At 40.9% G+C, this 27,174-nt stretch overlaps 1 protein-coding gene across 2 annotated transcripts in view; it reads right to left on the reverse strand.

Moving 5' to 3' along the window:
* Cdk6 (cyclin dependent kinase 6) overlaps nucleotides 1–27,174 on the reverse strand; it is a 223,534-nt gene that overhangs the window by 44,377 nt on the left and 151,983 nt on the right. For both annotated transcript variants that reach the window (XM_008822547.3, XM_029558314.1), the window contains exon 5: nucleotides 26,230–26,339. In XM_008822547.3, coding sequence (XP_008820769.1) covers nucleotides 26,230–26,339 — 110 coding nt within the window. The remainder of the gene's footprint in view (nucleotides 1–26,229; nucleotides 26,340–27,174) is intronic.

Genomic DNA, 27,174 nt, shown 5'->3' on the forward strand with positions numbered 1-27,174 from the left:
ATAATTAGTAGATGTGAAAAACATTATCATTGAAATCTACCTGATGACTTTATGTCCATGCTCAGATGCCAAGGAGCTCAGAAAGTAATGGACCGTGACTAGTAATAATCTGATATATAGAGATTATAAATGCATGTGCAAACATCTTAATATCAATTGCATTAAAAATGAGAAGTTTTCTGCATGAAACTCTATTTTAATAATGAAATGGAGATCTTTTTTTAAAGGTTAAAACCTCATTTAATGTTATGTCTTATGGGGTTTATACTGAATACAATACTGTATAACTGTAATAATTCAACTGTAAAACTAAAACTGTACAGCCAATTTTGTAAGAGATGCAGCCTAGCTCAGAAAATTGTTATTGAATATGTCAATGTTGATGTAATGAAACGTTCCAGGACAGCTGGGGTTACAGGGAGACCATGTCTCAAAAACTAAACTAAACTAAAATAAAAGTGATGGGGAGATGTGGGAGGAGTTGGAGGGGAGGGAGTGGGCATGGATTTGATCAAAACACCTTATATGAAATTATCAATAAATTACTTATTAAAAAAATACCTCATATTGGTCTAGTTACCCCTTCAGGCTAAATTCTGTGGCACTTTAAAGTACTTTTTGGTACAAATAAGATGCTTCAGGCTTATCTGTGCTCATTTCCTGTATTTAAAATATGTTCTATAATAACCATGCATTATTTTTGTCAAATGAAAGAATAACATACACATAATTAAAATCAATCTTATGCTGGGCATGGTGGCTCACGCCTTAATTCCAGCACTTGGGAGGCAGAGGCAGGTGGATCTTTGTGAGTTGGAGGCCAGCCTGGTCTACATAGTGAGTTCCAGGACAGCTGGGGCTACAGAGAGACCCTGTCTCAAAAAGACCAACCAACCAACCAACCAACCAACCAACCAACCAACCAACCAACCAAACAAACAAACCCAAAAACCAATCTTACATAAAAATCAATGATCTATTTAATGTATGTATTTTATAAAGTTGTTTAAATGTTTTTCTATTCGCTTTTGAGATAAAGTCTCATGTAGCCCAGGCTGGCCTCAAGCTTACACTACAAACTACAGCTGGGGATGATCTTGAATTTCTGATCCTCCTTTCTCTACCCCCTGAGTGCTGAGATTACAGGCCTATGACAGTGCACCCAGTTTATAAGATCATTTTTAAAAAGTCCATCTTGCTGACCTCTATGCTTCAGAAATACAAAAGAGGCTTCTCTTTGAGTTCCCCTCTCTGAACACTTCATAGAAGAATGGTTAGATACAGTCATTTTCATCATGATTTGAGTTTCTCCCTGCTGACTGTTTGGAGTTTCCCTATGAGGCACTTCTTCCTGTGGCTCAGAACAAGAGTCTATAAGGGCCTTGGAGATTTACTCTAGAGTGCAAAGAACTATGGAAACAAAGTGGCTACAAAGGGTGAAGCCCCCATCAACTAGTCCATCAGTCAGCAGACCCCTGTTCCCAGGCAATCTTTCAGTTTCTTTAGTCTTATTGGATGGCTTTTCCGAAGCTTACTTGTGTACTCAGTGTCATGCCAGATCCCAGGACTGGCTGTAGCCTTTGCAAGCCTGTGGTGTGGCGGGGGAGGGGGAGGGACACAAAGAGCCCCATGGTGACTAGTCATCACTTCACTGTTGAGTCACCTGGCCATGCTGTTCAGTGTACCATGACTCAGGTTTAATTTTCATACTTAGGCTTGGGGTGCTGCCTAGAATTCTAGCACTGAAGGGCTGCCCAAGACTTTCTGACTCTGAATCCTTCCCATGTCTGACTACCTTTGACAAGGTGGTTATCCTGTTCTAGAAGGCACTTTAACAATAGGAACAACCATAATCATTGCTTCTGAGTATATACAATGCAAAGGAGTAGGTTAAGTGCTTTTCATGTACTGTTTTATTTAACCTCAAGAACCACTGTGTGTGTGTATTATTTTATACCTGAAACTGAGGTTGAAGGGTGGTTAATAATAGTCATTATTGCCTAGCTAAGAAGTGACAGAGACTGAACTAAGGGCTGCAAAGCTGGTTTGCACCACTATTTCACTGGATTGCATCCTCCAGATATGACTATGTAACTGTCAGTGAATGAGAGACTGTGTTAACTAAATTACCTTTTTCATCACCAAAATATGTGACAGAAGTTACTTGGAGAGGAGAGATTTATTTTGGCACATGTATCAGGGAATGCACTCAATCAGGGAAGGAAGGCACCGTGGAGCGTTTTGGTCTAGGGTGGTGGAGCTTGCATTGCTGCTGTTTCTCATCTTAGTGGATCAGGAAGCAGAGAGCTCAGGCAGGCACCAAAGGTGGATACTGCCCTCAGGGTCCATTCTTTGTGACTTACTTCTGCTAGCCAGGCCAAGGTCCTTAACTTTCCACAACATCCCAAAACAGAGTTGTCAGCTAGGGACTAAATGTTCAAACACACGAGGCATTCATATTATTTTATACCTGAAACTGAGGTTGAAGGGTGGTTAATAATAGTCATTATTGCCTAGCTAAGAAGTGACAGAGACTGAACTAAGGGCTGCAAAGCTGGTTTGCACCACTATTTCACTGGATTGCATCCTCCAGATATGACTATGTAACTGTCAGTGAATGAGAGACTGTGTTAACTAAATTACCTTTTTCATCACCAAAATATGTGACAGAAGTTACTTGGAGAGGAGAGATTTATTTTGGCACATGTATCAGGGAATGCACTCAATCAGGGAAGGAAGGCACCGTGGAGCGTTTTGGTCTAGGGTGGTGGAGCTTGCATTGCTGCTGTTTCTCATCTTAGTGGATCAGGAAGCAGAGAGCTCAGGCAGGCACCAAAGGTGGATACTGCCCTCAGGGTCCATTCTTTGTGACTTACTTCTGCTAGCCAGGCCAAGGTCCTTAACTTTCCACAACATCCCAAAACAGAGTTGTCAGCTAGGGACTAAATGTTCAAACACACGAGGCATTCATGCCAGAGACTCAGACTGAACAAAAGTGCCAGGTTTTTCCTCAAAGGAAAAAACCGAGTCTAAACACTGATAAGCTTGGTGTTATGATCTTATTTGTTGGCTGTAAGCAATAAAGGAGGTGATACTGAGGAGCCTGCATCTTTAATGTGTATTTTTTAATTGAGATTTTGTGCATTTCATATAAAAGATCTGAACCAAACAGACAGGCTATCCCATCCACACCTCCCCATAGACCACCCCCACACCTGACTTCATGCGTTCTGTTATATCCAGTCAAGTGTACCCAGATGTCCCTTGGTGCAAGGTCACCCACTGGGGTCTAGTCAGCCTAACTAGAGTCAGTCCCTTAAAGAATATCTGCTCTCCCTCACTCAGCAATCAGTTGCCAATAGTTCCTCGGCTAAGGTTGGGGCCTGGACCATTGCAGAAAAGGAGGGTGGAAAGATTGTAAGAGCCAGGTTTGGTGTGTGAATATAAGGAAGCAGAGGTTTTTAAGCCTCTGGGAACTTGCTCATATGAACTGCAACATGGAGCCTACATCTTTAGATCCACAAAGAACTCAGAGGACGCTGAGAGTAGATCATTCACTCAGTCAGTACCTTAGGGTCCAGGATGTGCTCTTTACTGTGCTTAGTTCAAGAAACCAGAAATACTAAGAATGACACTGAGTATGCCCTGCATGGCTTAGTGTTTAGGGTAAAATAAAGACAATCACTGAGTAAGTGATAAGTGTTATGACAGAAACTCTGCTGGGGAATATGGTGGTCAGGAAAGGTGTCTTTGAGATATAACATTTAATCCACAGGATCAAACGGGAGGCAGTAATGAGGTTCCTTTTATTTCCCTTTCTTCCTAGGAGTACTATTTAAGAGTGAAACTTGAGTTCTGTTAAGCAGTTCAACTGCTATTTTACAATCCACATGCTTGATAAGGAATGTTTTCCTTCACCCTGTATAAAAATCACAAATATAAGTGAGATTTTTACTATTCGGTCTAAGGCTTTTCCATCCTTTGTTTTTAAATACAGAAAAACCACTTCAGAATCAAGGATAATAGGAAAGGGCATTGTGTTTGTTGTAGAGTTCATCCCAGTGGACCATTGGTTTCCTCCCTGTGGAATTGTATCAACCTTAAGAAATATGTGAAAAATAAGAAATGGGCCCAGAGGGTCCTACAGTAACAGGGCCAAACTTGCTATTTGCATGGGTTCATAAGCAGAAAAAGCACACAAAACAGGAACAAGGAATGGATCCAGTGTTTCCTATTAATAGTTGGACATGGCACCCAACCTAAAATCAAAAGGATTTTTCAATCAACACTGCTCAGTCCTGACCTAACTTTCTCCAATTTTCCAGAATGGCAAATTCCTGACCTCACAGATAGATGAGAGCCAACGGCTTGGAAGAACTGGGGTCCTTTTGTCGCTACAATTTAACTGCATTTACTCTGGGAGATCAGATGCTCCTTAAGGTTATTTGGGGCTGGAACCAGTGGCCATTTACAGCTAAGAAGGGAATATTGTTGATACACAGAAATTCTTTCCCTGTTCTCAAAGACTGTAATAGAATGGTTTTGAATTCTTTTCACGAAAACATTGATAATGGGACCTCTACTCCTAGGTTTCCAGAAATCATTTTTTTCCATCATATTTCCTCCAACTACTGAATTAACCTTAATGACTAACCTAGCCTCATAGGAAAAAAAGATTGTGAAATCTGGTCTTGATTCATAAGTGCAGGACACATTTAGTAATATGTATAGTCAGGAAAGAGCAGAAGTCTTGTCACAAGGCTTGAGCTATCCTGAAAAGGTTCAGAGCTTGGACTCTGACTATTCAAGTAGCCATCTTGTAGTTTCTCATAGTCTCCAACCTTAGAAGTCTCCCCTACCACAGAATTGACACTGTTACTCCTGGATTTCCATACTGACTGCCAGTAGAACCCCTCACCAACCAACCAAAGCTGTCCCCACCCAGGCTGCCAAGAGCGGGCCTCCAGATTGCAAGGCCAAGGGTTAGACTGGGGGCCTGGCACTGTGCTGCCATGCTGCTACATCCAGACAGGCCAGCAGTCAGCCAGATCCCTTTCTGTGTAACAGTCTGGCCACCTGTCTGCAAGGGAAGACAAATCTCGTTTCATGAGGTCTGGCACGGAAACAAATGGTCCACTCCCACATCGGAGAGCTAGGAGGCAAAGTATACAGTCCAAATTGCGGATATGAAAATGGATCTCTTTGGGGATGGGCCTTCTGTTATCTTGGTTTGTATTCTACAGTGTTTTCACCCAACTTTCACTAATTTTAAACTGTATTTACAGTTCCCAGGCTTTTAAGATGATTCTCTTCATGAAGTAACAATGCAATGCCAAAGAAATGGCATCACGGGGCTTTGCCCTTTCCTGCTTTTTAAAGGCCATCAAAACTATCATTCCCTAACATACCCATACAGGAAAAAAGATGAGGCTTATCTTGTTTTTAAGCTATTATGTTACCAGCATTTCAATGGCAAAAGAAAGATAAGTCAATTATTGCAAAATAAGGTTTGACCCAAACTTCACCCGAGATGAAGTTTCTATCTTGCTGAGCGCACATGATAGTAAGATTTCAAACTCGGCATTAGAAACCAGAGTTCCATCCAAAAGTGTGCTTCTACAACGCTGGGAGGGCTCCCGAATGCTTCACAGTGAAGCCACCATCACAAACAGGATTTCCTAAAGAGGTCTTAGGGCAAGGAAGCTTCCTTCTAATGTTGGCTCTGCCAGCTGGGCAGCCCGGCTGCTCCTCCCCTATTGTAAACAGGCAGTTGCGGGGACTGGGAAACACTCCTTCCTATTGTTCCTCATGCCTCTCATTTCCCTTTCATCTTTGGTAATAGCTAGAATTTATGAGTACATTGGATGACCTCCCGAGTCTTTTCTTCAGTTTATTTACTTCATGGAGACTCCATACCAGGGCTCCATCATTGGCTTCCCTCACTCTGGCCGTGTTTGCCTGAAGGTGTGGCTTCCTTCCTGCATGCTGTTTAACTGAAGGGAAAAGGACTCATAAAGACGCTGCGGTTCTCACAGCCCTACAGTGACTGTGCATACAAGCCACTGTTTCCCACTTCAGCTGGGTCCTGCTTTCCTAAGAATACACAATTTCTATGGCTTGTTTCATGAAGTTCTTGCTAATTAGTCAACTAAACCTCACCCAAATCTACCTAAAGATTAACTTCATAAGGTCCCTATTATCCTAATGCACTTTGGGGGGTAATATTTAATGTTTTCTAAGCTCTTATGATTTTAAAAATATGAACCATAAAGCTTAGCATTTAGACACACATGGTCCGATTACCGCCCAGTAATTATTAGATGCTACCTGCCCTTACTTGCTCATGTATGCGCTAACTCCTTGAGCCTTGGTCTTTCAGGTCTTCACTAATTTCCTCAGAGTACAGAAGAAGCTTAAGCATCTGGTTGTTTTTTCAAAGAATTGAAAATCATTTTCATTCATTAATAGAGAAGAATCCCAGTGGCCTTGGTTTTAGTTTCATTTCCTTGTGAGGTTGGTTGGTTGAATACATAGATATGACTATTAGAATGACCCAAAAGAATAATTCTAGGATCAATATTGCTTTCATGTTTATACCATAGGTTGGTAAGATGATGTAAAAAAAAATCTCAAAATTAAATGCTTTCTGGAAATATAAAAATTTAAAGAATGATTAAATTACACTCAAGAAAAATCTTGAAACTGTGTGACGGGGGAAAAATGTGATAAAATTGTTTTGAGAAAGGCAAAGATGAAATAATGTATTTAGCCTATCTGGTAGTAAAGTTAATCATTGCATGGCAGGCTCCAAGCTACAGACTACAAGACTACAAGATGTTCATTACTTACTTGGTGGCTACTTCATGCCTGCTCTTAGATACTAGCTATGCATTTATGAGCAAATAGACATAGTCTGATTTAGACTCTCATGAGTCATGAACAAACAGGCTATTTTAAATCAGAAAACACTAAGTTAAATAAGGAACTGCAAACGGTGGTAAGAGCTAAGAAGGAAAATGCCAAGGTACTAAGAGTGAATACCAGATGGTAATGGATTTAGGATTGGATGTGAAGGATGAGAGGAAGCAGCTAGAAGGTGAGTTGGGCATGGTGGGGAGAGTTTTCAGGTGGATGATTCCTGGGGCTACTGTAGGCAGTCAGCACTTACTGTTACTTCCACATGGTAAAGCCAGTAACTCAGGAATTCCATAAGAAGATAGGAAATGCATGCATTCACTGGGCAAACCTTTTCTGAAAGCTGTCTATGTGCTCTTGGAATATCCATGTAAATGAAACAAAGGTTGCTTCCCTGGTGGAGTTTAATACTGCAGATGTGTCCACAAAACTTGGATGTATACTGCAGCTCGAAGTGTTTCAGAGTCAGGAGTACCGAAGTAGAGGATGAGGGGAGAGCTGTGACGTGCTGGCAGACCATTCTGTATGTCTCTTGTCTTTTTATACATCTTGCTGGTGAGAGACACTGTCTGTGGCCCAGGTAAACAGCCTTGGAAGGTACATACAGGGTTTTTAGAACACAGTGGGTTTTTACTCTTCAACCTAATAATGCCTCCTGCTAGAATAATTGTCAGGTCAACTTACTGCTTGTTATAAATGATTTGAGCAGGGTGTGGTGGTACTTTCCTTTAACCTCAGTGCTCAGGAAGGGTAGAGGCAGGTGGATCTCTGTGAGATCCAGGCCAGACTGGTCTACATAGAGAGTTCCAGGTCAGCTGGGGCTGCAGGGAGACCCTATCTCATAAAACAACAACAAAAAAATGATCTGAGTTTCCCATGTTTGGGAGTTTTTTTATACTACAACTGGTTGTACATGCAGGAATTATAGAGGCCTGGCCCGTGTCATCCTTCCTATGGAACTGGGAGCAAATGTTGATAGTCTGGCTACTGTTATTGTGGCAATAAACTGTTCTTGTCTCTAAACTTTACTCTAGGAATTGTATACCTTCTGCCACATCCATATCCTTCAGTTCTTAACATTAGTCAATTAACATAATACACAAAGGGGATCGTGTTTTAGTTTAGAAAGATAGAGACCAACAAGGCTGGGGGAATAAGGTTGCAACCTGTAAAATGAGTTAAGACTGAACATGGCTGTGTTCACCACCTATGACTAGCAAATCAGGGCTAATCCCTAGCATTTGGGAAGTGAGCTGAAAACAGATAAAAGCAAAGAATTTCCTTTTTTAAATTAAAATAATTTTTAAAAGTTTATTTTATTATTTGTATGAGTGTTTTGCTTGCATGTGTGTGTGACATGTACACGTAATGCCTGAAGAGGGTTAGAAGAAGGCACTGGATCCCCTGGAACTGGAGTTATGGATGGTTGTTAGCCACTATGTGGGTGCTGGGAACTGAACCCAGGTACTTTGCAAAAGCAGCTAGTGATCTTAACGTCTGAGCCATCTTTCTAGCCCCAGTAAGGAATTTCTTTATGTAGATGTTAGCCCTACAGAACTTACCACCTCAGTAAATGGTGTTGGCAGAAAATACAAACTGCTTCATAAAAGGCCGCAAAGGCTTAGAATGCCCAGTGAAAGAAGTATTGGATGAGATGGTCATTGCCAAGTAGTTGATCTTGTCTGCTATAACATGATCTCATTATCTCTATCACGGAAGGACTATTGAGAAAAGTCACAGATGTAACATAAGAGGATGACTTTAATGTACAAACTAAGAAAAAGATGTCACTGCTTTATCTAACTGCAATTCCTACTATGAAGTCACATATATCAATGCTTATATCTGACCTTCCATCTCCTATGTCACAGGTTATGTTTCATAATAATCTTAATGCACAAATGTTACATAATCTTGGTAAAATGTGCTTATTTTGCTACAGCTGTTTTTCAAACTGGATGTGTGGAATATTTCTAGAAAATCTGAGATACATCTTTTTTAAAAAAGGTTTCATGGCCAAAGGTGTTTAGGGAACAATGTACTATATATTGGTGGAAATCTGATGTTTACATTAATAATAAGGCCTCGATAAATCCTGAATACAGAAGCCTTTGTTGGGCTAGGAAATAGCACAGTGGCAGAGTTCTTGCCTACCATGCATGAAGCCCTGGATTCAATCCCCAGCACCACCAAAACAAACAAACAACACCCAAATAGAAACCTTTGTTTCACCTAGCAGTTCCTAAATTAATTTATGACTAATGGATCATTTCACGGTATGCTGTTATCATTTTATGAAACACTAGCCATGAACCAGGAGAAAGAGAAACGCCCTTTATGGTTCTAAAAATGAAGATTATTTATAGGGTAAGGAATATACTGTCTCAATGTTAATTATATATATATATAAACAATTTGAAACAAAATAAATATAGGGGACATGTGTGGAAGGACGAAATGGTTGACTGGTGACTGGGTGTCTTTGGTTTTTTCATATACAATATTTAGGCCATCTTTACTTGGGGGAATCCTTGGGATCAATTATTTCTTGAGTCTAAGGAGCCAGTGGGCCCATTTTCAGGAGTATGTCCATGTTTCAGGAAATGACACCAATCATAATTATAGTTAACACTCATAGCTTCCAAGCTAGATGCTATCCTGAGTGTTTATACTGAATTCTCATAATTCATCAAGAAAATGGCAGTCATATCATTTTCACAAAAAAGGAAATGGAGGCACAGAGAAGTTAAGTAACTGGCCCATGTCTACAAGGATAGTAAGGGGAAGGGCTGGGATTCAAACCCAGGCAGCCTGGTTTCACAGTGTCAACCTCTGTGCTCAACCCCTTCAGAATTACAGTCTGTGTCAATAAACTTCAGCCTTATTCGCTTAATTCACACCACAGAGTATTCATTGCACTGTGTGAGTAAGTAGCCTTTAGAGTTCAGGAAGCATGCAGCAACACCCAGACCTTGTGCTAACACATCTTAAAAAGCTTGTCCAAGTTTTACCGCTTTACCCAGAGAAATAAAATATAAATAAAACAGCATGTACCCATTGTCAAGACAATCCCCTTTTGCATAATTTCTTCCTCTTACCAATTTGCTACCATATATAAAACAGACTTTAAGTAAACAAACAAGAATCTGCCAACACTACACCCACTCTTTGATTACAGCACTCTGCTAGGCTCCTTGTCGATATGGTTCAGCTCTCAAACATTTTCCTTACAAAAAGTGATATACTTGTGCACCCACATTCCTGCTTCCCGAAATGCCCAATCTTTTCATAGTATTGGCTGGGTGCTGAGTACAGACTTTGTCTGAAAGTTAATTGAATGTGGTTATAAAACTAAGGGACTGGGGGCTGGACAGATGGCTCAATAGTTAATAGCACTGGCTGCTGTTGCAGGGGATCTGGGTTCGAGTCCCAGCACCCACATGGCAGCTGACAACCATCTGTACTCCAGATTCAAGGGATCTGACACACTCTTTTAATCTCTGTGGGCACTGCATCACACAGGTGCACTTATATACACATGCAGGCAATATACTCATGCACACATCTGCCACATCTCTTTTGCCTGCACCACAAGAAAGTTTCCTGCTTTGGCTTACATGGTTGGACTGGATCCACTTAGATAATCCACAAAAGTCTCCCTATTTTAAGGTTTATAATATCATATCTGCAAGACTCTTTATGTGACATAACCAATTCATAGAGATTAGGGTGTAGACACAAGTTGAGGACCATCCAGGACAAGACTTTTGGCAAATTTTCTGTGTCAGGATGGCTAACGGTGGTGAATGACGATGCGCCAATTCTACCACAATATGAAACAGCACAAACAAATAAACACCCCCCCCATAAAAAACCCAACAGAGTCAAGGAAGACTCTCACAGTTAGACATTAAGTTTTAAGTGTCATCCAGTTCTTAAAGACTTTAAAGCCCAGGGGACAGGGTGAAAAGACACAGAGAGTTAGGACTAGTGGAAAGTTTTTGGTACTACAGAGAGCACAACCAACTTTCCCAGACCATTAACTATTTTAATGGTCACAGGAAGAAAGCTAGAAGCCCAGGATAACTTCAAGGGACATAAGGAAAATACAGTAACCATGGCCAATGTATACTTCTAGGAACACGTCTGTACAGTCTGATCATACTAAAGAGAAAAGGTGAGCACAGAAGAATCCTGATATCCCACCTTGAAACCCTTTAGTGGCTCAATCCTAGGGAGGCCCTGGGCTCCCCACTGGAGAAGGATGGGGGGTCCTGGAGAGCTGCAGTCCACTGGGCAGTGACTCTTCACCACTGGGCATGGAAGTATGTCAATGATGTCAATACTTCAACAATGGATTGTAGCAGTATTACTAACAGTTCTACATCTATAACAAGACCATGAGAGCACACTCACTTTTAGGAAGGAACAGTATAACACAAATGTTTTGATATGTCCCTTTGTAAACTGTATTGCTGTATTATTATTAAGCAATTTCACTAATGTTGAATATTAAGTCTAATTTTTTTTGTATTGGTATAGATCATCTTTAAAGGGAGAAATTCAGAGTTAAAGAAAAACGAGATGTCAGAAATGACATCATCAGCAAGAACAAATCCCCTTGAAAGTTGAACCTCATGTGCTCTGCATCACTTCCTAAATTCTAAGTGTCAGTGTTGCCCTTGGCTGCCTGCCTCCTAGAGAGTATTTGGCTATTCATTTTGTCCTTATGTTTTCTTGTTTCACTCATCTCTCTATTTCATCTCTAGCTTTTCACTATGACCTACTCTTCGGTGTTTTAAGAAGTCTTTAGAGAACACTGCTTTTTAGTCATAGGTGGGCTAAAATGAGGCATGACTTTAGTCATATTTAATTAGACCTTTAAATCTGGTGGTACACTCTTGCTTGAGGCTTTTCAGGGGGAATTTCTGAAGTACAATTACAGGGCTATTCTCATAATAAGGACTAATAATTCATAATGAAATTATTTGCTTTTAAGCCTCATCCAGATGTTGTTTTGAAAAATATCCTCACCCAACCACATTCCTACAGGGTCATTAGTGCGGCCAGTACAAACAGGTGAGGTCTGCAGGAGCCAGCTCTCCTGAGAGGTTTGGTGAAGAGGTGAGTGTTGGGTCAGGAGACACAGTCCCACTGGGCAATCCATTAGTCCTTTCGGACTATGCCATTCCATTCCCAAGGTATAGTTTTGAAATTCCCTCCCTCGTTAGATCAAATTTGCCCAAATGATACTTAAAATTTTTTACATTGATTTATTTACTCTGGTTGTGTGAGGTGGCACACATGTGGAGGTCAGAGGTTGATTTTCTCCTTCCACCATGTGGGTACTGGAGATCAAATTTACGTTGTCAGGTTTGGAGTCACCTTTACCCAGTGAGCCATCTCACTAGCCCTTCAACTGATACTTCACCTCCAAACATAGAGCAATGGAACCCCTGCATATGTGAAACCTTCTGTTGCCTTCACACATCCTCTTCTGGCTGTTGGTTAAACAAAAGAGAAATTTGAGGCTAGCATGAATTTTAAACCTTTTACTGCAAAACTTTAAATAAACTTATTTGATCCTTGTAGGTATTTTTCTTTTTCCATGCAATTCAAACATTTCCCCAGGATGTGCTGTGTTAAGTCAGGAGAGAATTCCACAAGTTGGGTCTTTCTATTTATTTTCCATTTTCATGAAGCTTTGTAACGGGAATTTATGTTCTTTAAACTCCAGTGTCTTGGCTTAGCAAATTCCATTTATCTGTCTTAGTCACTGGTTCAAGTGTAAGTATCTGCCACAAGCAGTTCTAAGGATGAACCTCAAGTCTCTCGTTTGGACAGGATGAGTTCTTGTGTGCATCCTGTGGGCAGATGTAGGCCTGGAACTACTATACCCATGTTGTCACGAATGAAGGCAGCCTTTGAAGATGAAGACAACAGACGTGGAGCCATAGGTTCTGGGTTAAGCCAGCCCTCAAGTGCATCTGTATCTAGAATTATGATATCTGAGAGTCAATTTTCTAGTTGACCCAAACTGAGTTTTCTGTGTTCAGAGCCTTGAACAACCCAAAATGGCCGGTGTCTCTTTTCAGTGATCTCTCCAAGTACAGCAAGACTTTTCTGCATATTCAAGCCCTTTCTCAGTTTAGGATCATTTCTTTGGTTATGGTTTTGATTACTGTATTTTCAGACTGTCCACTTCTTAGCCCAGATTTCCACTCTCTATCCTTCACATTTGTCATTTTATCACTATTTGAATCTCTGGGGGGCTTTTTGGTTAGCATTCTGTGACTCCATTTCCTGCAGTATTAATTCTACTTATTAACCCTCCTATTTTAAATACTTACTTGAATTGTTTTGTACTTGGTTTCCTTGTAGTTCCACATCTTGTTCATGTCTCTTTTCAACTCTGTTGGCTGTTTGTACAAATTTAGAACATCCAATTCTTGTGGCTTTTGTTTCGTTGGAGGCTGTGTCCTGTTTGTTTTCTTTCAGAGATTTTCTTTTGATTTTTCTAATTATTATTTTTCATGTGGTAGATCTATTTCTTGCTTTTAGTTAAAATTTTTTTTGCAATTTTCATACATATAATTTGATGATCTTTAGATCTTCTCCCCTATCAGCACCTTCCCTTGTTTCCCCCCACCCAATTTAATGTAATACATACATACACATATATATATATATATATATGTATATAAATATGGCCTATAAAGGTCCTTTAGTGTGGGTCCTTCCAGTGGCGCCTAGTTAACCTACCGAGAGTACCATCCTTGAAAGAGACTGTTTCTCCCCCTTCCAGCAGCCATGACTTGACAAGTCATCACTTGAATATATTACTTTGAACTCAGATTTAAAAAATGATTTGTTATTCATACAAGTATTTTCATTGTTGGTGTGTACTGGTATGTGTGTAGTGCCTGTGAAGGCCAGAAGGGGGTGACATAGCTGCCACGTGAGTGCTAGGGATTGAACCTGGGTCCTCTGGAAGAATAGCCAGTGCTCTTAACTCCTGAGCCACCTCTCTAGTCCTGAACTCACACTTAATGCTTCTGAGTAGCTAAGAGACTCGACTCATCTTGCATGTATTAGATAATACTGCTCTACTGCCTCTCCTTACCTGTAGGCTGTCCTGTCTCTGGGACCTTGGTGCCTTTTTTGCAGATGGTAGAGATAAGTCCACAGCACTGTAGAGTTCTCAGTATGAACAGTATATTTAATTTAGTAGCACACTGGTGCAAGAGATTAAAAAAAAAAAGATACTATCATGTATCATACAAGACTGGAAGATCACGTTCATGTTGAATGTTCTGTGCTTTCTATGGTTAAAATAGGAAGAATAGAAAGCAACTGAGGGAGTCAGTGGAAAAGAAAGTGGGAAAGTAGAACAGAAGAGGAGGGATGAGGAAGGGAAAAGAAGATAAGGGGAGAGAAAAAAATTCTTATTTCTATGAGAAAAATGCCCAATGCTGTCAGTTAAACCAAGCATCTCATGTTATCAGATACCAGCTCTTCAGTGAGAAGGCCAGAGTGGAGGCAGGTTCTTGGTACAAACAGTGGAGTCTGGGTACCAGACAGACAGGACATAGCAACAGGCCAAATGGGAGTGCCCAGCTGACTGTCGGTGTGGCCTACCACTTCAGTGTAAGATCTTGTGCCGCATCTTACATTTGTTGTAATTTAGCACCTCAGCATTATTTGGAGGGGAATTATGTAGGCATACAATGAAAGTGCCTGATCCTAATATTTATCTGAAATAATTTTTATTACTTATATTTATTATTTTGTCTTGTAAAATTTCATAAATGTTATGCGACATAATGACTATGCTATGCTTTGAAGGAATTTCCATAGCCAAACTTAACTCAGATTGGAGGTTCATGGCCCAGAGGGCATGACTTCAGGAAGTACCATCTGTTGACATGTAAATGGAGATGGTGAGAAACTCCCCATCCACTAAAGATCAGAGTAGTAAGAACTGGTTTCCATATATCATTGTCTCCTTTCTCTGTATTTTATAATAACAAAATAAGTGGCTTCTTGTTTCAAATTAAGTATTTTATTTATTATTTTTATTTTATGTGTATGTGTGTATTACCTGCGTGTAGGTAAGTGCATCTGTGTCGTGCAATACCCGCGGAGGACAGAAGAGGCTCTCAAATCCCCTGGAAGTGGAGTTATGGACAGTTGTTAGCTGCATGCGGGTGCTGGGATTTGAACCTGGGTCTTCTGCAAGAACAGCCAGTGTCCTTAACCGCTGAGCCATCTTAACTGCTGAGCCATCTCTCCAGCCCCTCAAATTAAGTATTTTTATCCAACTCAGTGGCAAAAGGCATGACCAGGTACACTTAAAGGTATGAGTCTGAACCTTTTTCTATTGAGAAGTGGCCAATGGAAGGGCTTCCAGAGTTACTCCACCCTGTAGATCTGCAAGGCAAAATCTCACATAATGATGCATCAGCTCTGGTGACTAACAGAAAGGATGAGGTGGAGAGGATCCAGACCCTAGGTTCTCCTGGGAAGGGCCATCAAATCTCAGTCCTCAGTCCCGGCACTGTGAAGTTTACAGAGTCATCTCTGGATTGCCCGTGCACTGGAATAAAGAGTCTGAAAAACTGCTTGGACCTTTATCTAAGATCTTTTTTTAACCCACAAAAAGGGTGATTCCTTTCCTATGACTATCCAAGTGATAAAAAGGTGAAAAAGGTGATAAAAGTGGTAAAAGACCCACAGTGAATTTTACAGTTGAAAAGAGGGCTCTTATGCATCTCCAACCTTAACAACAGCTTTATAAAATTACCATATTTATTTAATGTTTTCTAGTTGGTGTTATTTTTCAGCAGAAGTAACCAAAATTTACAGAGTTCCTGTCTTGTTTCACTCCTCACAATTTATCCCTCTCCCTCCCCTCCTCTTCCCTCTCTCCCTACCTCTCCCTTTCCTTCTCTCTCTCTTTCTCACTGTGCTGGGGATTGAGCCAAGGGCCTCAGGTGTTTCACATATGCTAGGGCAAATGCGCCACCACTGAGCTACAACCCCAGATTCCAGACAACCTTTTTTAATCTTTAAGAATCGCATTTCAACTGATGAGTAGTTAACAAAAATGTGGTACATTTACACGATGGAGTTCTATTCAGCAGTAAAGAAAGATGAAATAATGAAATTTGCAGGTAAATGGATGGATCTAGAAACTGTTATACTAAGTGAAGTAACACAGACTCAGAAAAACAAATGACATATATTCTCCCACATATGTGGCTCCTAGCACCAAATCCCTTTAAATTCCAGGTCCTTTTAATGATGCTATACTATACAGCAGTTCCTTCTGCATGAAATAACTACCATCATCATGACTTCGGCTGAGCCTGATCGCTAAACATAGTCACAATTGGGCTTGTTGATGGTTGTGCTCATTCATTAAAGGAGTGCCAAGCAGGGTCACTGGACCCTCACCTGAGTATCCAGCCACTCTTCCCAGCCAACGGGTCCAGCCTTGGAAGACAAAAGAAAAATGAGGAAGAACCCAATAGAGGGATGCTTTTGGAAGCCCTTGTCAAGAAACTCCAATGGACTCTCATATGAACATTTGAAAATTGCCCTGTTCTGACTTTTTTCTACTTCCCGGTCTAGAACTTGTAATGCTAATTACTCTTGCCTTTACTTCTCCTTCACATCTCCCATTCATGATGCAAGGACTTTCTTCTCCCCTTAGAGACTAGAGTTATGCAATTTGGGAGTCTTTTAGATAGATCCACTGAAGGGGCACTCCAGTTGCCTCACCCTCCCTGTTAGCATGGAAGAAGCCAGAGCGGTTTGGGTAACCCCTTCAGAGGATGGCATGATAAGAATAGGAGGTAGGAATTGGCTAGGCAGTTAGGGTAAAAAGACCTCAAAGAAATGTAGCCAGTTTCTTGGCTAAAAGTCAAAATGTCCTTGGGCCTGTTAGCAACAAACTCTGTTCCAAAGGCCAAACATCTCAAAAGTATTTGGGAGCTTATATCGAATACTTCAAAAGATTTTAGGGTTACCTCTTCAGAGGGCAGAATGTTGGAGGGGAGGGAGTGGGCATGGATTTGATCAAAACACCTTATATGCATGTATGAAATTCTCAAAAAAGTTTTGTAAAAACTAAAAAACAAAAAAAAACTAAAAAAAACCCCTCATTTCAGTTTGAGACCTTTGGAGGGCAATTTGGTTTAGTTAGCAAAGTTTTAAAAATATGCATATCATTTGACCCTATAATTTTGTTTCCAGAATTCACCATACACAAATACTTGAACAAATGTTTCACAAAATAAGCAGGAGGGTTTTACTGCAACATTGATCATAATTAGACCAAAAACAAAGAAACAAACTCTAAATGTCTATCAAAGATAAATTAACTTATTAAATTATGGAATAAGTGAACAGACAACTTTTGATTGGTTTAGTTTGTAAGCCTATTTCTGTGTTTCCAGAAGAACATGTGCATATGTATTTATAACTACAGAGATACAACTCTTGAATTTATAATAAATTAGATCTAGAAATATGTTTAGGAATCTCTGGGATTTTTGGATACGGGTACAGGAAAGAAAATATTCATATTTTATGTTTCAGTACCATTTGGTATTTTTTACAACCAGACTATTATTTAAGAAATACAGCAAATTGCTGTATAGATCTTATAACTCTATCCTTCCTTTAGGAAATCTTGTTTCTCGAAGTGGTATGTGGACTGACAGCCCAGATGAGGCTCCCCGGTACAAGCAACTTTAAAATTAGGAACATCTGTTTAGAACCCTTCTAAATTTTAGAATCCCAACAGTCAAAATGAGGAAAACCAAGGACTGCATGCCCCCCCCCAACCCAAGACTGTACAAGGAGGGGTCTGAAGACTCCATGAAGCACAGGGAACTCTGTAGAAAGATATTAGGCTCTAGAGGTGGACTGCAAAGCTGGGAAGGCTAGAACGCAGACTGGAATGTCTGGTCCTGCGGAAGAACCCTGTGCTCTGAATTTCTCTGCTGCAGCTACAGTGGACCTGTGACACAGGAAGAACATGGCAGGGCCGAGTACAGTGAGATGGATGTAGACTTGACAGCAAGAGGGAGAGCACAGTAGATCTCCCTCCAAAGGAGGCAGTTTCGAAGTTCCACTGTGGTAGAGGGGAGAAGGCAGGTGGGCCCTGGGGTCAGGAGCAGGGCAAGGGTCCCTAAGAAGGAAAACCTTGAGACATGTTATAAGGTCTAGGGCTGCAATGAAGTAGAGACTTCTTTAAAAAGGTCTTGTGGCCTAACAACCCTACATTAGTTTGCTTACTTTTTGCAAAAGGTGATCATAGGAGTATGAATTTATTGTAACTATACAAGTTGGTGAGAAAAAGGGGCAGGCAAATGACTGTTCCCAGGCTCAGTGACTGTTAAAGAAGGCTGACATGAGCCAGGTGCGGTGGCCCACGCCTTTAATCCTAGCACTTCGGGGGCAGAGGCAGGTGGATCTTTATGAGTTCAAGGCCAGCCTGGTCTACACTGTGAGTTCTAAGACAGCTGAGGCTACAGAGAGACCCTGTCTCAAAAAGACAGAAAAAAAAAAAAAAAAAAAGGTGGTCAATGAGGTCAGCACTGGAAGGGGCAAGGTCCAAGAGATCCTGTGCTGACAGAATCCACAGGACTTTGATGAAGAAAGATGAAGATGATTTTAGGGTGACTGAGGACCCTGCTGGCCGGCTACAGGAATGTGCATTTCATGAGAACAAAGGAAGGTGGGAGAAGAAGCAGGCCTGAGTGGCCGGTGAAGGAAAAGTACCTTTGAGATGGTAGCAGATCAGCCCATCAGGGAACTCAGTCCACCTCAGGGTCATCTGCATCTTGTCTAGACAAAACTCTTAAAACATGTAGCTTTAGGAAATGGGAGGTAAAGAGGGGCTGATAAAGAGGACAGAGGTAGAGGCACCCAGGCAGGCAGGCCTCATGGAACGAGAGGGTACTGATTCAGAGGCTGCAGATGTCAACTCGGAGGTGTCTGCTGTCCATCTCTAAAGCTGTGGCTTGAGTGCCGGGGGAACCACGTGTTCAGACCTTCCTGGGTTCAGGGACTTCTCTCCTCACTGGCATGCTGTAATGCTCTACACTACCTAAGCTTTTCAGGCTTCAGTTTTGTACCTGTGAAACAGAGGTGGTAACAGAACCCCCTAAAGTTACTTTCAGATTTAAATGAAACTGCATTTTAAACCACTGAATATAGTAGTTGACTCTCAGTTAGTACCCAAGCTATTAATTATCGTTTTTAATACTGGAAGGGATGAAGGGATCAGCAAGTGAGGAAGAAGTGCTGGCTCCTGTATGCGTGTTCTTTAGAGAAGTTTGGCCATGAAGAGAAGGAGGAAGACTGAGGCTTAGCAAGGGGAAGAAAGATCATTTATAGGATGGAGAGATGAGACCTAGTAGGTGGAGATTCTGAGGAGGCAAATCAGATCACAGAAGAAGTGAAAGCCTAGAAGCAGGACAGGTTGAGGAGATCTGCCTTGACAGAAAGGCAACGAGTGACGGAAGAGAAAAGTAGAAAAAGGGAGACTTCTGAGTTGAGAGGAAGGGTGTACAGGAGTTCACTTGGATGGTGGCACTAATCTCAACAAATTGGAGTTGAGGCCAAATGCCGGTTGGGAGTACAGGAGTCAACTGGATCTTAAGGATTGAAGGTTGGAACAGCAGGGCATCCTAGCTTGGGACTGATGGAATCTGAGACGACAGGAGGGGAAATGGGAGAGAATGGACATTCCCACCAAAAGCCGGGTAGCAGGAGCTGAACAAGCACATGTATTATGGTTGCCTGTACTGTGTATACACAGTGCTTTCTCCTAAATCATGGACTATTAAGATGATGCTATTTGCAAGCTGCAATGTCTCTGGAAAAACAGAGTTCATCTCAAGAGGCACTGAATACTTGCTCCTAGTTTGGGGAGGCAGGGCAAGTATAAGCTGAGGGATGCTGGGTTGAGCCAATCAGGGCCTTCACATTGTTCTGTCTCCTGCTATGTGAAAGTCTTGCTACCAGTGACGTTTCTCTTTCCTCTATTCTGAGTGGCTCTTTGCTAAAATTCTCTAGCTGATGAAATTAAGGCATGGAGTTGGGAGCATTAAGAAAATGGCAAAAAGACACTGAGAGACTGGCAGAATCATGTCTTCAAGCAGCAGATTGGGTAAGAAGATCTCTATTTTCTTCTCAGAGGAGACAGAGCATGTACAGGAAAAGTTAACTTGAAAAGGGGTACAGTGAGGGTCACTTCTCATGGAATAAGGATTCCAAAAGTTAGAACAGAAAGGCCAACAGAAGTAGAGAAAGCCAGAAGTAAGGTGCTGGCTGCTAAGAACAGGGATGGGGACATGCAAGATAGAACATGACAGAATGGAGTTAGAGGACTGCTGAGAAGATACACTCTCATTTGTGGAGAAATGATAAACAGGCAGACCCAGGGCACCAGAACGGAGGAGCTCTGGGCTAGGAAGCTGGAGGGACACGAAGGTGTCTTTCCAGAGAGGCCTAATGGCTTTTTAGGACAAATTATAAAAACTAGCATATTTTTCAAATTAATGTAAGGTGAGTTATGCATTAAGAATTTAGAAACCCAATACTAATTACATTGTAAAAGTATTTGTTTGCTCTTCGGCAGAACAATCCTGGTTACATTCCCTAAGACCAGTCCCCTTTTCCTGGGCACCATCTTGGGCATTTCCTTACCCTAGAAAATGTACATTTAGGGTTTTTCACATTTGACTGGTCCTTTAAAGGAACTACCACCAAAAGGTCTAGGAAAATATCCAAGAAGAGAGAAGAAATCCTAAGGCCCATCTCAGTGCCCTGAGCTTTGCACGCATGTCCCAACTTGACCTGAGGTGATAGGTTTTCACTTTCCAGTGCCTGGGTATCTGGAAAAGCCAACTAAGGATTTTGTTTCCTTGATACCACTAGGAGAGTGTGTAGATATGGAGACTCACCAACACAGCAAGCAGTGGAAAAACTGGAAAGGCACTCAGTGACATTTTAGACATTTGCTTACTGGCCACAGAGCCACAAAGGGCAGTTTCACTGTTAGTTTCTGCTACTGGGTGTTTAATTCATATAAATCAATGATGACAAGCCCAGTGAGGCCATCGGACAAGGGGCAATATAACCATGAAGTCTTGCTTGTTTCCTGCTAACAGTGACTGTATTTGTTATATTCTTCTTGGTGGCATTTGGTATTTCTTAGCTAGGGATCAGCAGAGCTGGCAATGCAGAACTTCTAAGAATTACTATCTGTTTACCACAATCTCCATATTCAAAGAATTAGTAGCATATTTTATTTTTCAACATGCATTTTCTTTTTATGACTTTGCTGTAACCTGGAAAACCCCATAACTTTCAAACCAGAGACAACAGTTCTGGCCAGGATCACAAGAAAACCAATAGGTACTTGAAGAGCTGACATTTTGAATTTACTTCATCATGTAGTTAAATATTCTATCCCATCCATTTCTCTCTTCCTGTTTCCCTCTATCTCTCCTGATCTTTTGAACTACTTGGCGACTGACCAAAATCCTAACAATGTTTTTTAGTATAAAATACAATTTAATGTGGAGTAAAGATGGAATATTTAAAAAGAGTCAGAGGGGGCTGGGCGTGGTGGTGCACGCCTTTAATCCCAGCACTTGGGAGGCAGAGGCAGGCGGATCTCTGTGAGTTCAAGGCCAGCCTGGTCTACATAGTGCGTTCTAGGACAGCTGGGGCTATAGGGAGACCCTGTTCTCAAAAAGACCAAAAAAAAAAAAAAAAAAAAAGGCGTCAGAGGAGGATGATAAAAATTCTAGTTCTAATCAATTTTGTAGAATGCTTCTGTGGGTCAGTGTGGGCAATTATTAAACCTGGATAATAGTGACAGATGGTATTTAACTCTCTGGCTCTTTGTCAGCCATTTGCCTTAAGACTCTTTACTGAGTTCCTATTTCCTAGGTATTCAGTTTTAGAATAGAAGGCACATATCTCCTGATAATGACAGAGACTCAATCAACCTTTTCAATGTTGGAGAGACTGGATATTAAAGCCATTAAATGTGTGATCTGCTTCTTCATCTCTCTACAATATCACTGCTGCTCTACTGTACTAATACACAAAACATTCTAGAAAAAAATATGGCTTTTGTATGTGTGGGAACAGCTAGAGCAAAAACATGGTAGAGTAGAAAACTCAAAGGCTACAGAGTCAGGCAAACTTGGATTTAAATCTGGTTCTGTTATGTAACAGCTCTGTGTTCCTGAACAAGTTAGTTGCCCTACTTGTAGAAGATTCTGAATTTGCACCCTCTGGACAGTATCCCTTAGAATGTGGGTCTGATGAAGTGATACACAAGAAGGCCCTGGTTCTGGGCTGGTCATAGGACAGGTGCCTAACTCCCTTGGCTTGTTTTCTTCTCCCTTGGTTAAGGAGGATGCAAAGTCCTGCTGATGTAAAAATGATTATTCCTCAAAGATTTTAAATAAACAACCAGGATGTAGCTTTTGGGGAAGACCAATTTTTGACTTCAAGGTTTTCACTGAGAAATCTCCTCTACTCCCTCAAAACAGCCTTCTCTTTATACTGACCTACAGTACCCCATCCTTCAATAATACTTAAGCCAGCTCTGGTTCATTAACTCACCAGGCATGTGGTGTCTTTCTTCATCATTAGGGGTTAACACAGTTATCGCTCTTGGAGCAGACCTTATATACAGCAACCATTCCATACTTAGTTCTAGTATGGAGCTTTCAATATCTGACACATGTTGCTGGGGATATGTGAGGTGATTCCAGAGGATGAACATGGACTGTTCTTAATAATGTTCACACATTCTAATGTGTATTAGACAAATAAATAACTGGATTACCAAATATATGGTTTTATATATTTCTGTTTACGATGAGGCTCAATAAAAAAGTGAGTTGATTAATATAAGGAAATAGTAGTAAAACTGTCATAAGGATACAGCAAAAAGAATGAAGGTAATAAAGAGATGATAAAATGTGGGAATTACTGCCTCTGCAACAAGCAGGAACCCCAAATGGAAAGAGGTCAAGATCCCCTGATTTAGAATTAGTATAGTAATCAGAGTATGCTTTTAGGAACTTGGGCTTTTGAGTTCTCAACTGGATCAACACTGACTCAAGAGACAAGTTGGATCCTGAGATGCTAGGACATAGCTGGCCTATGTAAGAAGTATGTTGTGTTCAGATATTTGGGTGGTGTCATATATAACACCAACATGAACTGAGTAGAAAACTATGTTCATATTCAAGGTCATAACCAAACTAGCAGGAACCACCTATGGGACACTGCATCCTAGGAAGGATGTGTGTTTGTCCTAGATTTATTTTGCTTTAGCTTCAGGACCCAGATTCTGATATTGCTTCCTTCTTCAATTAATTATCTCTCAATATACTACCTGGATTCTAGGAGAAAAGGTACACTCCTATATGCCTATCTAAAGAGCCATGGGTCTCTACCCAGCATCTCCCCTCAAGTGATACAGAACATTGCCATTATTGGCTCAAAGGAGCCTTGAACTTCTTCCTTCTCAGTTCTGGTATTGAGATGGGCAGAGGCCTGTTCCTGTCGTGCTGGGACCGGAATACAGAATGACTTTCCCCATAGGAAAAGGTTTTGGCGAATCAGCAACATGATGTTGCATCTATGTTCCAGGTTATCCAAGAACACCCAAGCTAGTCTGGGACCCTGATTATCAATTACACTATCATTTTGATGGAAACTGTGTTTAACGTTTGAAAATGCAACTCGGAGTTGCATAGGTAGGTGCACTGCTTAGACTTATCAATATAGTAAATTCCTTACTAGTGAGCACTCAATCTCATATGTTAAGTATTACCAATCTTTTAACAGGTTCAAAAATAGGTTTTTTAAAAAATCATTAATCACAACTAATATTGAAATTTGTATTATCGTAAAAAAACTGAGTCCCTCTACTCCAAAACAGGAATTCCATCTTTACACTGAAGATATTTCTAGACACACAAATGTAATTCCAAAATTCTAGACTCAAAAATACAATTCAAATAGCATTTTTCTAATCAAATTCTTGCTGTATCAAGTTAGTCCTTGGATGGCCTAGAACAACTATCTGAACTCCTTGCTCTTTTGACGGGTCTTAATCCCTTCTCTGACCATCAGCCTTTAACCTAAAGTGTTCTGCTCTTGTTGGATAAAAGAGTTACCTTAGATACTTTCAAAAACAAGAATTCCTGGTCCAACGCAGTAATGAATTAGAAGTTCAAGGGAATGGCCTGGGAACTACACTTTAAAGATTGTCCACTTCCGGCAATATTATCATCCAACCTAATGTTTTTACGCTGGAGGGTGTATTAGGATCAAATGAAGGATTTATGGAAACACAGGGAGCTGGACTCCAGCTCAAGAGCACCTACTTGGTAGATCTGGGATGGGGCCTAAGAATTCCCATTTCTGAGAAGACCCTAAATGATGCTGAGGATGCCATGCAGGGATCACACTTTCAAACACTACTTATTTAGGGGCTGGGAAGATAGCTTTGCTGGTGAAGTGCTTGTTGCAAGCATGAGGATCTAAGATCAATCCCCAGCACCATGTGAAAAGCTGGGCATGGTGATATGCACCTGTAATCTTAGTGCTGGGGAGGGGGGATGAGGAGGATCCCTGGGGCTTGTAGGCCAGCCAGCCTAGCTGAATCAGAGAGAGAGTCCCATGTCCCTGTCAAAGATCCTGTCTCAAAAAAAGGAAAGAAAAAAAGGCTGACTTCTGGTCTCCACATGCCTGCACACACATACAAACATGTGCCCTGCCCTTCCAGAAAAACCTTCCCAACTACTTATTTAGCCTGGTTAGTAGTCACTAGAGCTTAGCTGACCGTTAGATTTTTCTTCCTCCTCTTATTAAAAAAAAGCAGCACAGGGTTAGAATTTACAGGACTTCTTTTCATTCATACCCTTGCTACTTAGCTGTCACTCCATCAGTTTCTCTTACAGTAAGAATTTAGAAAGGTAACACAATGGAAATGAAAAGCTTTGGCATGTGCTTGACACACAGTAGGCCAGCAGGAAGCATTCTTTGTACTCTCATGTCTGTGCCACAATTCCATCTTACAAGTTACAGATGAATCTGCTGAAGTCCAGGAGCAGTTCACAAAATTTACTGCACAAATTTTATTTGGTTAAAACAAACAAGCAAGCAAGAACAGCCAACTGTTTCTTTCTTTACAAGAAAAATTACACAGGGGTACATTTTGGACCTAACATGACTAATGGGAATATACTCAGTTTCCTAACTCACCTTTTCCGATGGAAATAAAAATAGAAAAGAGATTAGATTATAATTATCTCTCTGTTTAATTTTGATCAGGTTGAACTTGGTATGCAGGATTATTTTCTTGACAGACCTTTATTATACTGTTTGAGCCTTTTTTTTTTTTTTCATTACCTAAAAGTAAAATGAACTACAAACTTTCATATGCAGGCCTGGAGATGATGCAGCTCACCCACCTACCCTATGAATGCTGCTAAAAATATCTCCAGCATGCGGTGGTCTAGATTCTTCTTGGCTTCCCAAATAGTCTATCTATTAGATCCCCTCCTAAGCAAATCTCTTTTTTAAACATGTATTTTATATGTGTGTGTGTGTGTGTGTGTGTGTGTGTGTGTGCATCACACCATGCATGTGGAAAGCAGAGGACAATTGTGGGAGTTGGCTTTCCCTTTCCACCAAGCAGATACCAGGGATTGAACTCAGGTCCTTAGGCTTGGCAACAAGTGCCTTTTCCTGCTGAGTCATCTCAATGGTCTTCGAATCTCTTTATTCCTTTGATTCTACACCCTTGGTTCCATTTCTGCCTGCTGTAGTGCCTAAGTGTGTTTGAGCACTCCTCCACCCATCAGAACCATGGCAGTACTCTGAAACAGCACTGATGTCTTCATTGCCTACACCTTTACAACTGAATTTTTCCTCCAATTTTCAGAATTTGTGTTAAAAAATCCCCATGTACACTAGAGCTCTGGTCTTCCTCCTGTGGATAAAGTCTACCATGAGGGTCTTTCTTTACTAAAAAGTACTATAAGATGCTTTATGTTGGTCATGTTACTAGGAAGAAAATGGGTGGCTCTTTTCCAAACAAGAGTTCTACAAACCAGAAGCTATAGTCATCATTAAGTACTGAGCACACAGTTCTAGGACAAGACCAGGTGCAGGTGGGGCTGATCACAACCCTAATAAAGACAGAAATGTCATACTGCCACTTAAACGACTGACAATTCAAAGAGGAAATGGAATTCTTACTTTCTGCGAAACATTTCTGCAAATATGCAGCCAACACTCCAGAGGTCCACAGGGGTGGCGTAGCTGGACTGGAGCAAGACTTCTGGAGCTCGGTACCACAGTGTGACGACCTGCAAGGCAAAGGGACCTGAGCATTACTGGGGAAGCTGGCTGTTGGATTACACTCCCAGCTTGGGCAGTTCAAGGACAATGTCTAGTTCAGAAAGAACTACCATACATCATGGTAACACCACGATAAATGCAACAAGTACATGGCACTCAGCATTCACAGGCCAGGAAGTTGCATCATCCCACACCCGGGTTCCCACCTCAGACTGTCTTAACAGGATAACAAAATAACACAAGCCTCAGAAAGCAAAGGCAAGAATAAAACAAAACAAAAACTCTTGTCCTAAAACTTTTTTTTTTTAAAGCTATTTCAGAACAACATACAGAAAACAAATGATGGCAACAACTCCAGCTCAACTCCCAGCTCACGTTAGGCAAGTAGGAGATTCCAGTGGCTGCTAGAGAATGACCCTGAAAGTGTACAGAGTACCCCAGTACAAGTCAAAACTGCTCTTATCATGACACCATGGGGAATCAAAATACCTCCCATCTCTTTTCTGCTGCTCTTTTCAGAAAATGAAAACAGGGAAAATCTTAAGAGAGAATGTGTGACTCAAGTATTTATACCATATGTGAAGTCATGCAGAGGACGAGAGCCTCGAAAACAGAAGAAACAATTTAATACAGAGCAATACAAAACAGATTAAATAAGCCTAAGAATAATTATTTCTTCCAGGTTGAAGGCTGAGGAAAACATCATGTCGAGGCTTCAGACTCATGTGTATGTGGGGAATCAAGAGCTTTCTTTCTCTGGGGGCACAAGCAGATGGTCTATGGATATCTGAAATGAGGGTGTATTCTTTTATTTATTTATTTATTTATTTATTTATTTATTTA

This window comes from Nannospalax galili, unplaced genomic scaffold (genome assembly GCF_000622305.1).
Source record: "Nannospalax galili isolate Female #2095 unplaced genomic scaffold, S.galili_v1.0 scaffold85, whole genome shotgun sequence".
Taxonomy (NCBI): domain Eukaryota; kingdom Metazoa; phylum Chordata; class Mammalia; order Rodentia; family Spalacidae; genus Nannospalax; species Nannospalax galili.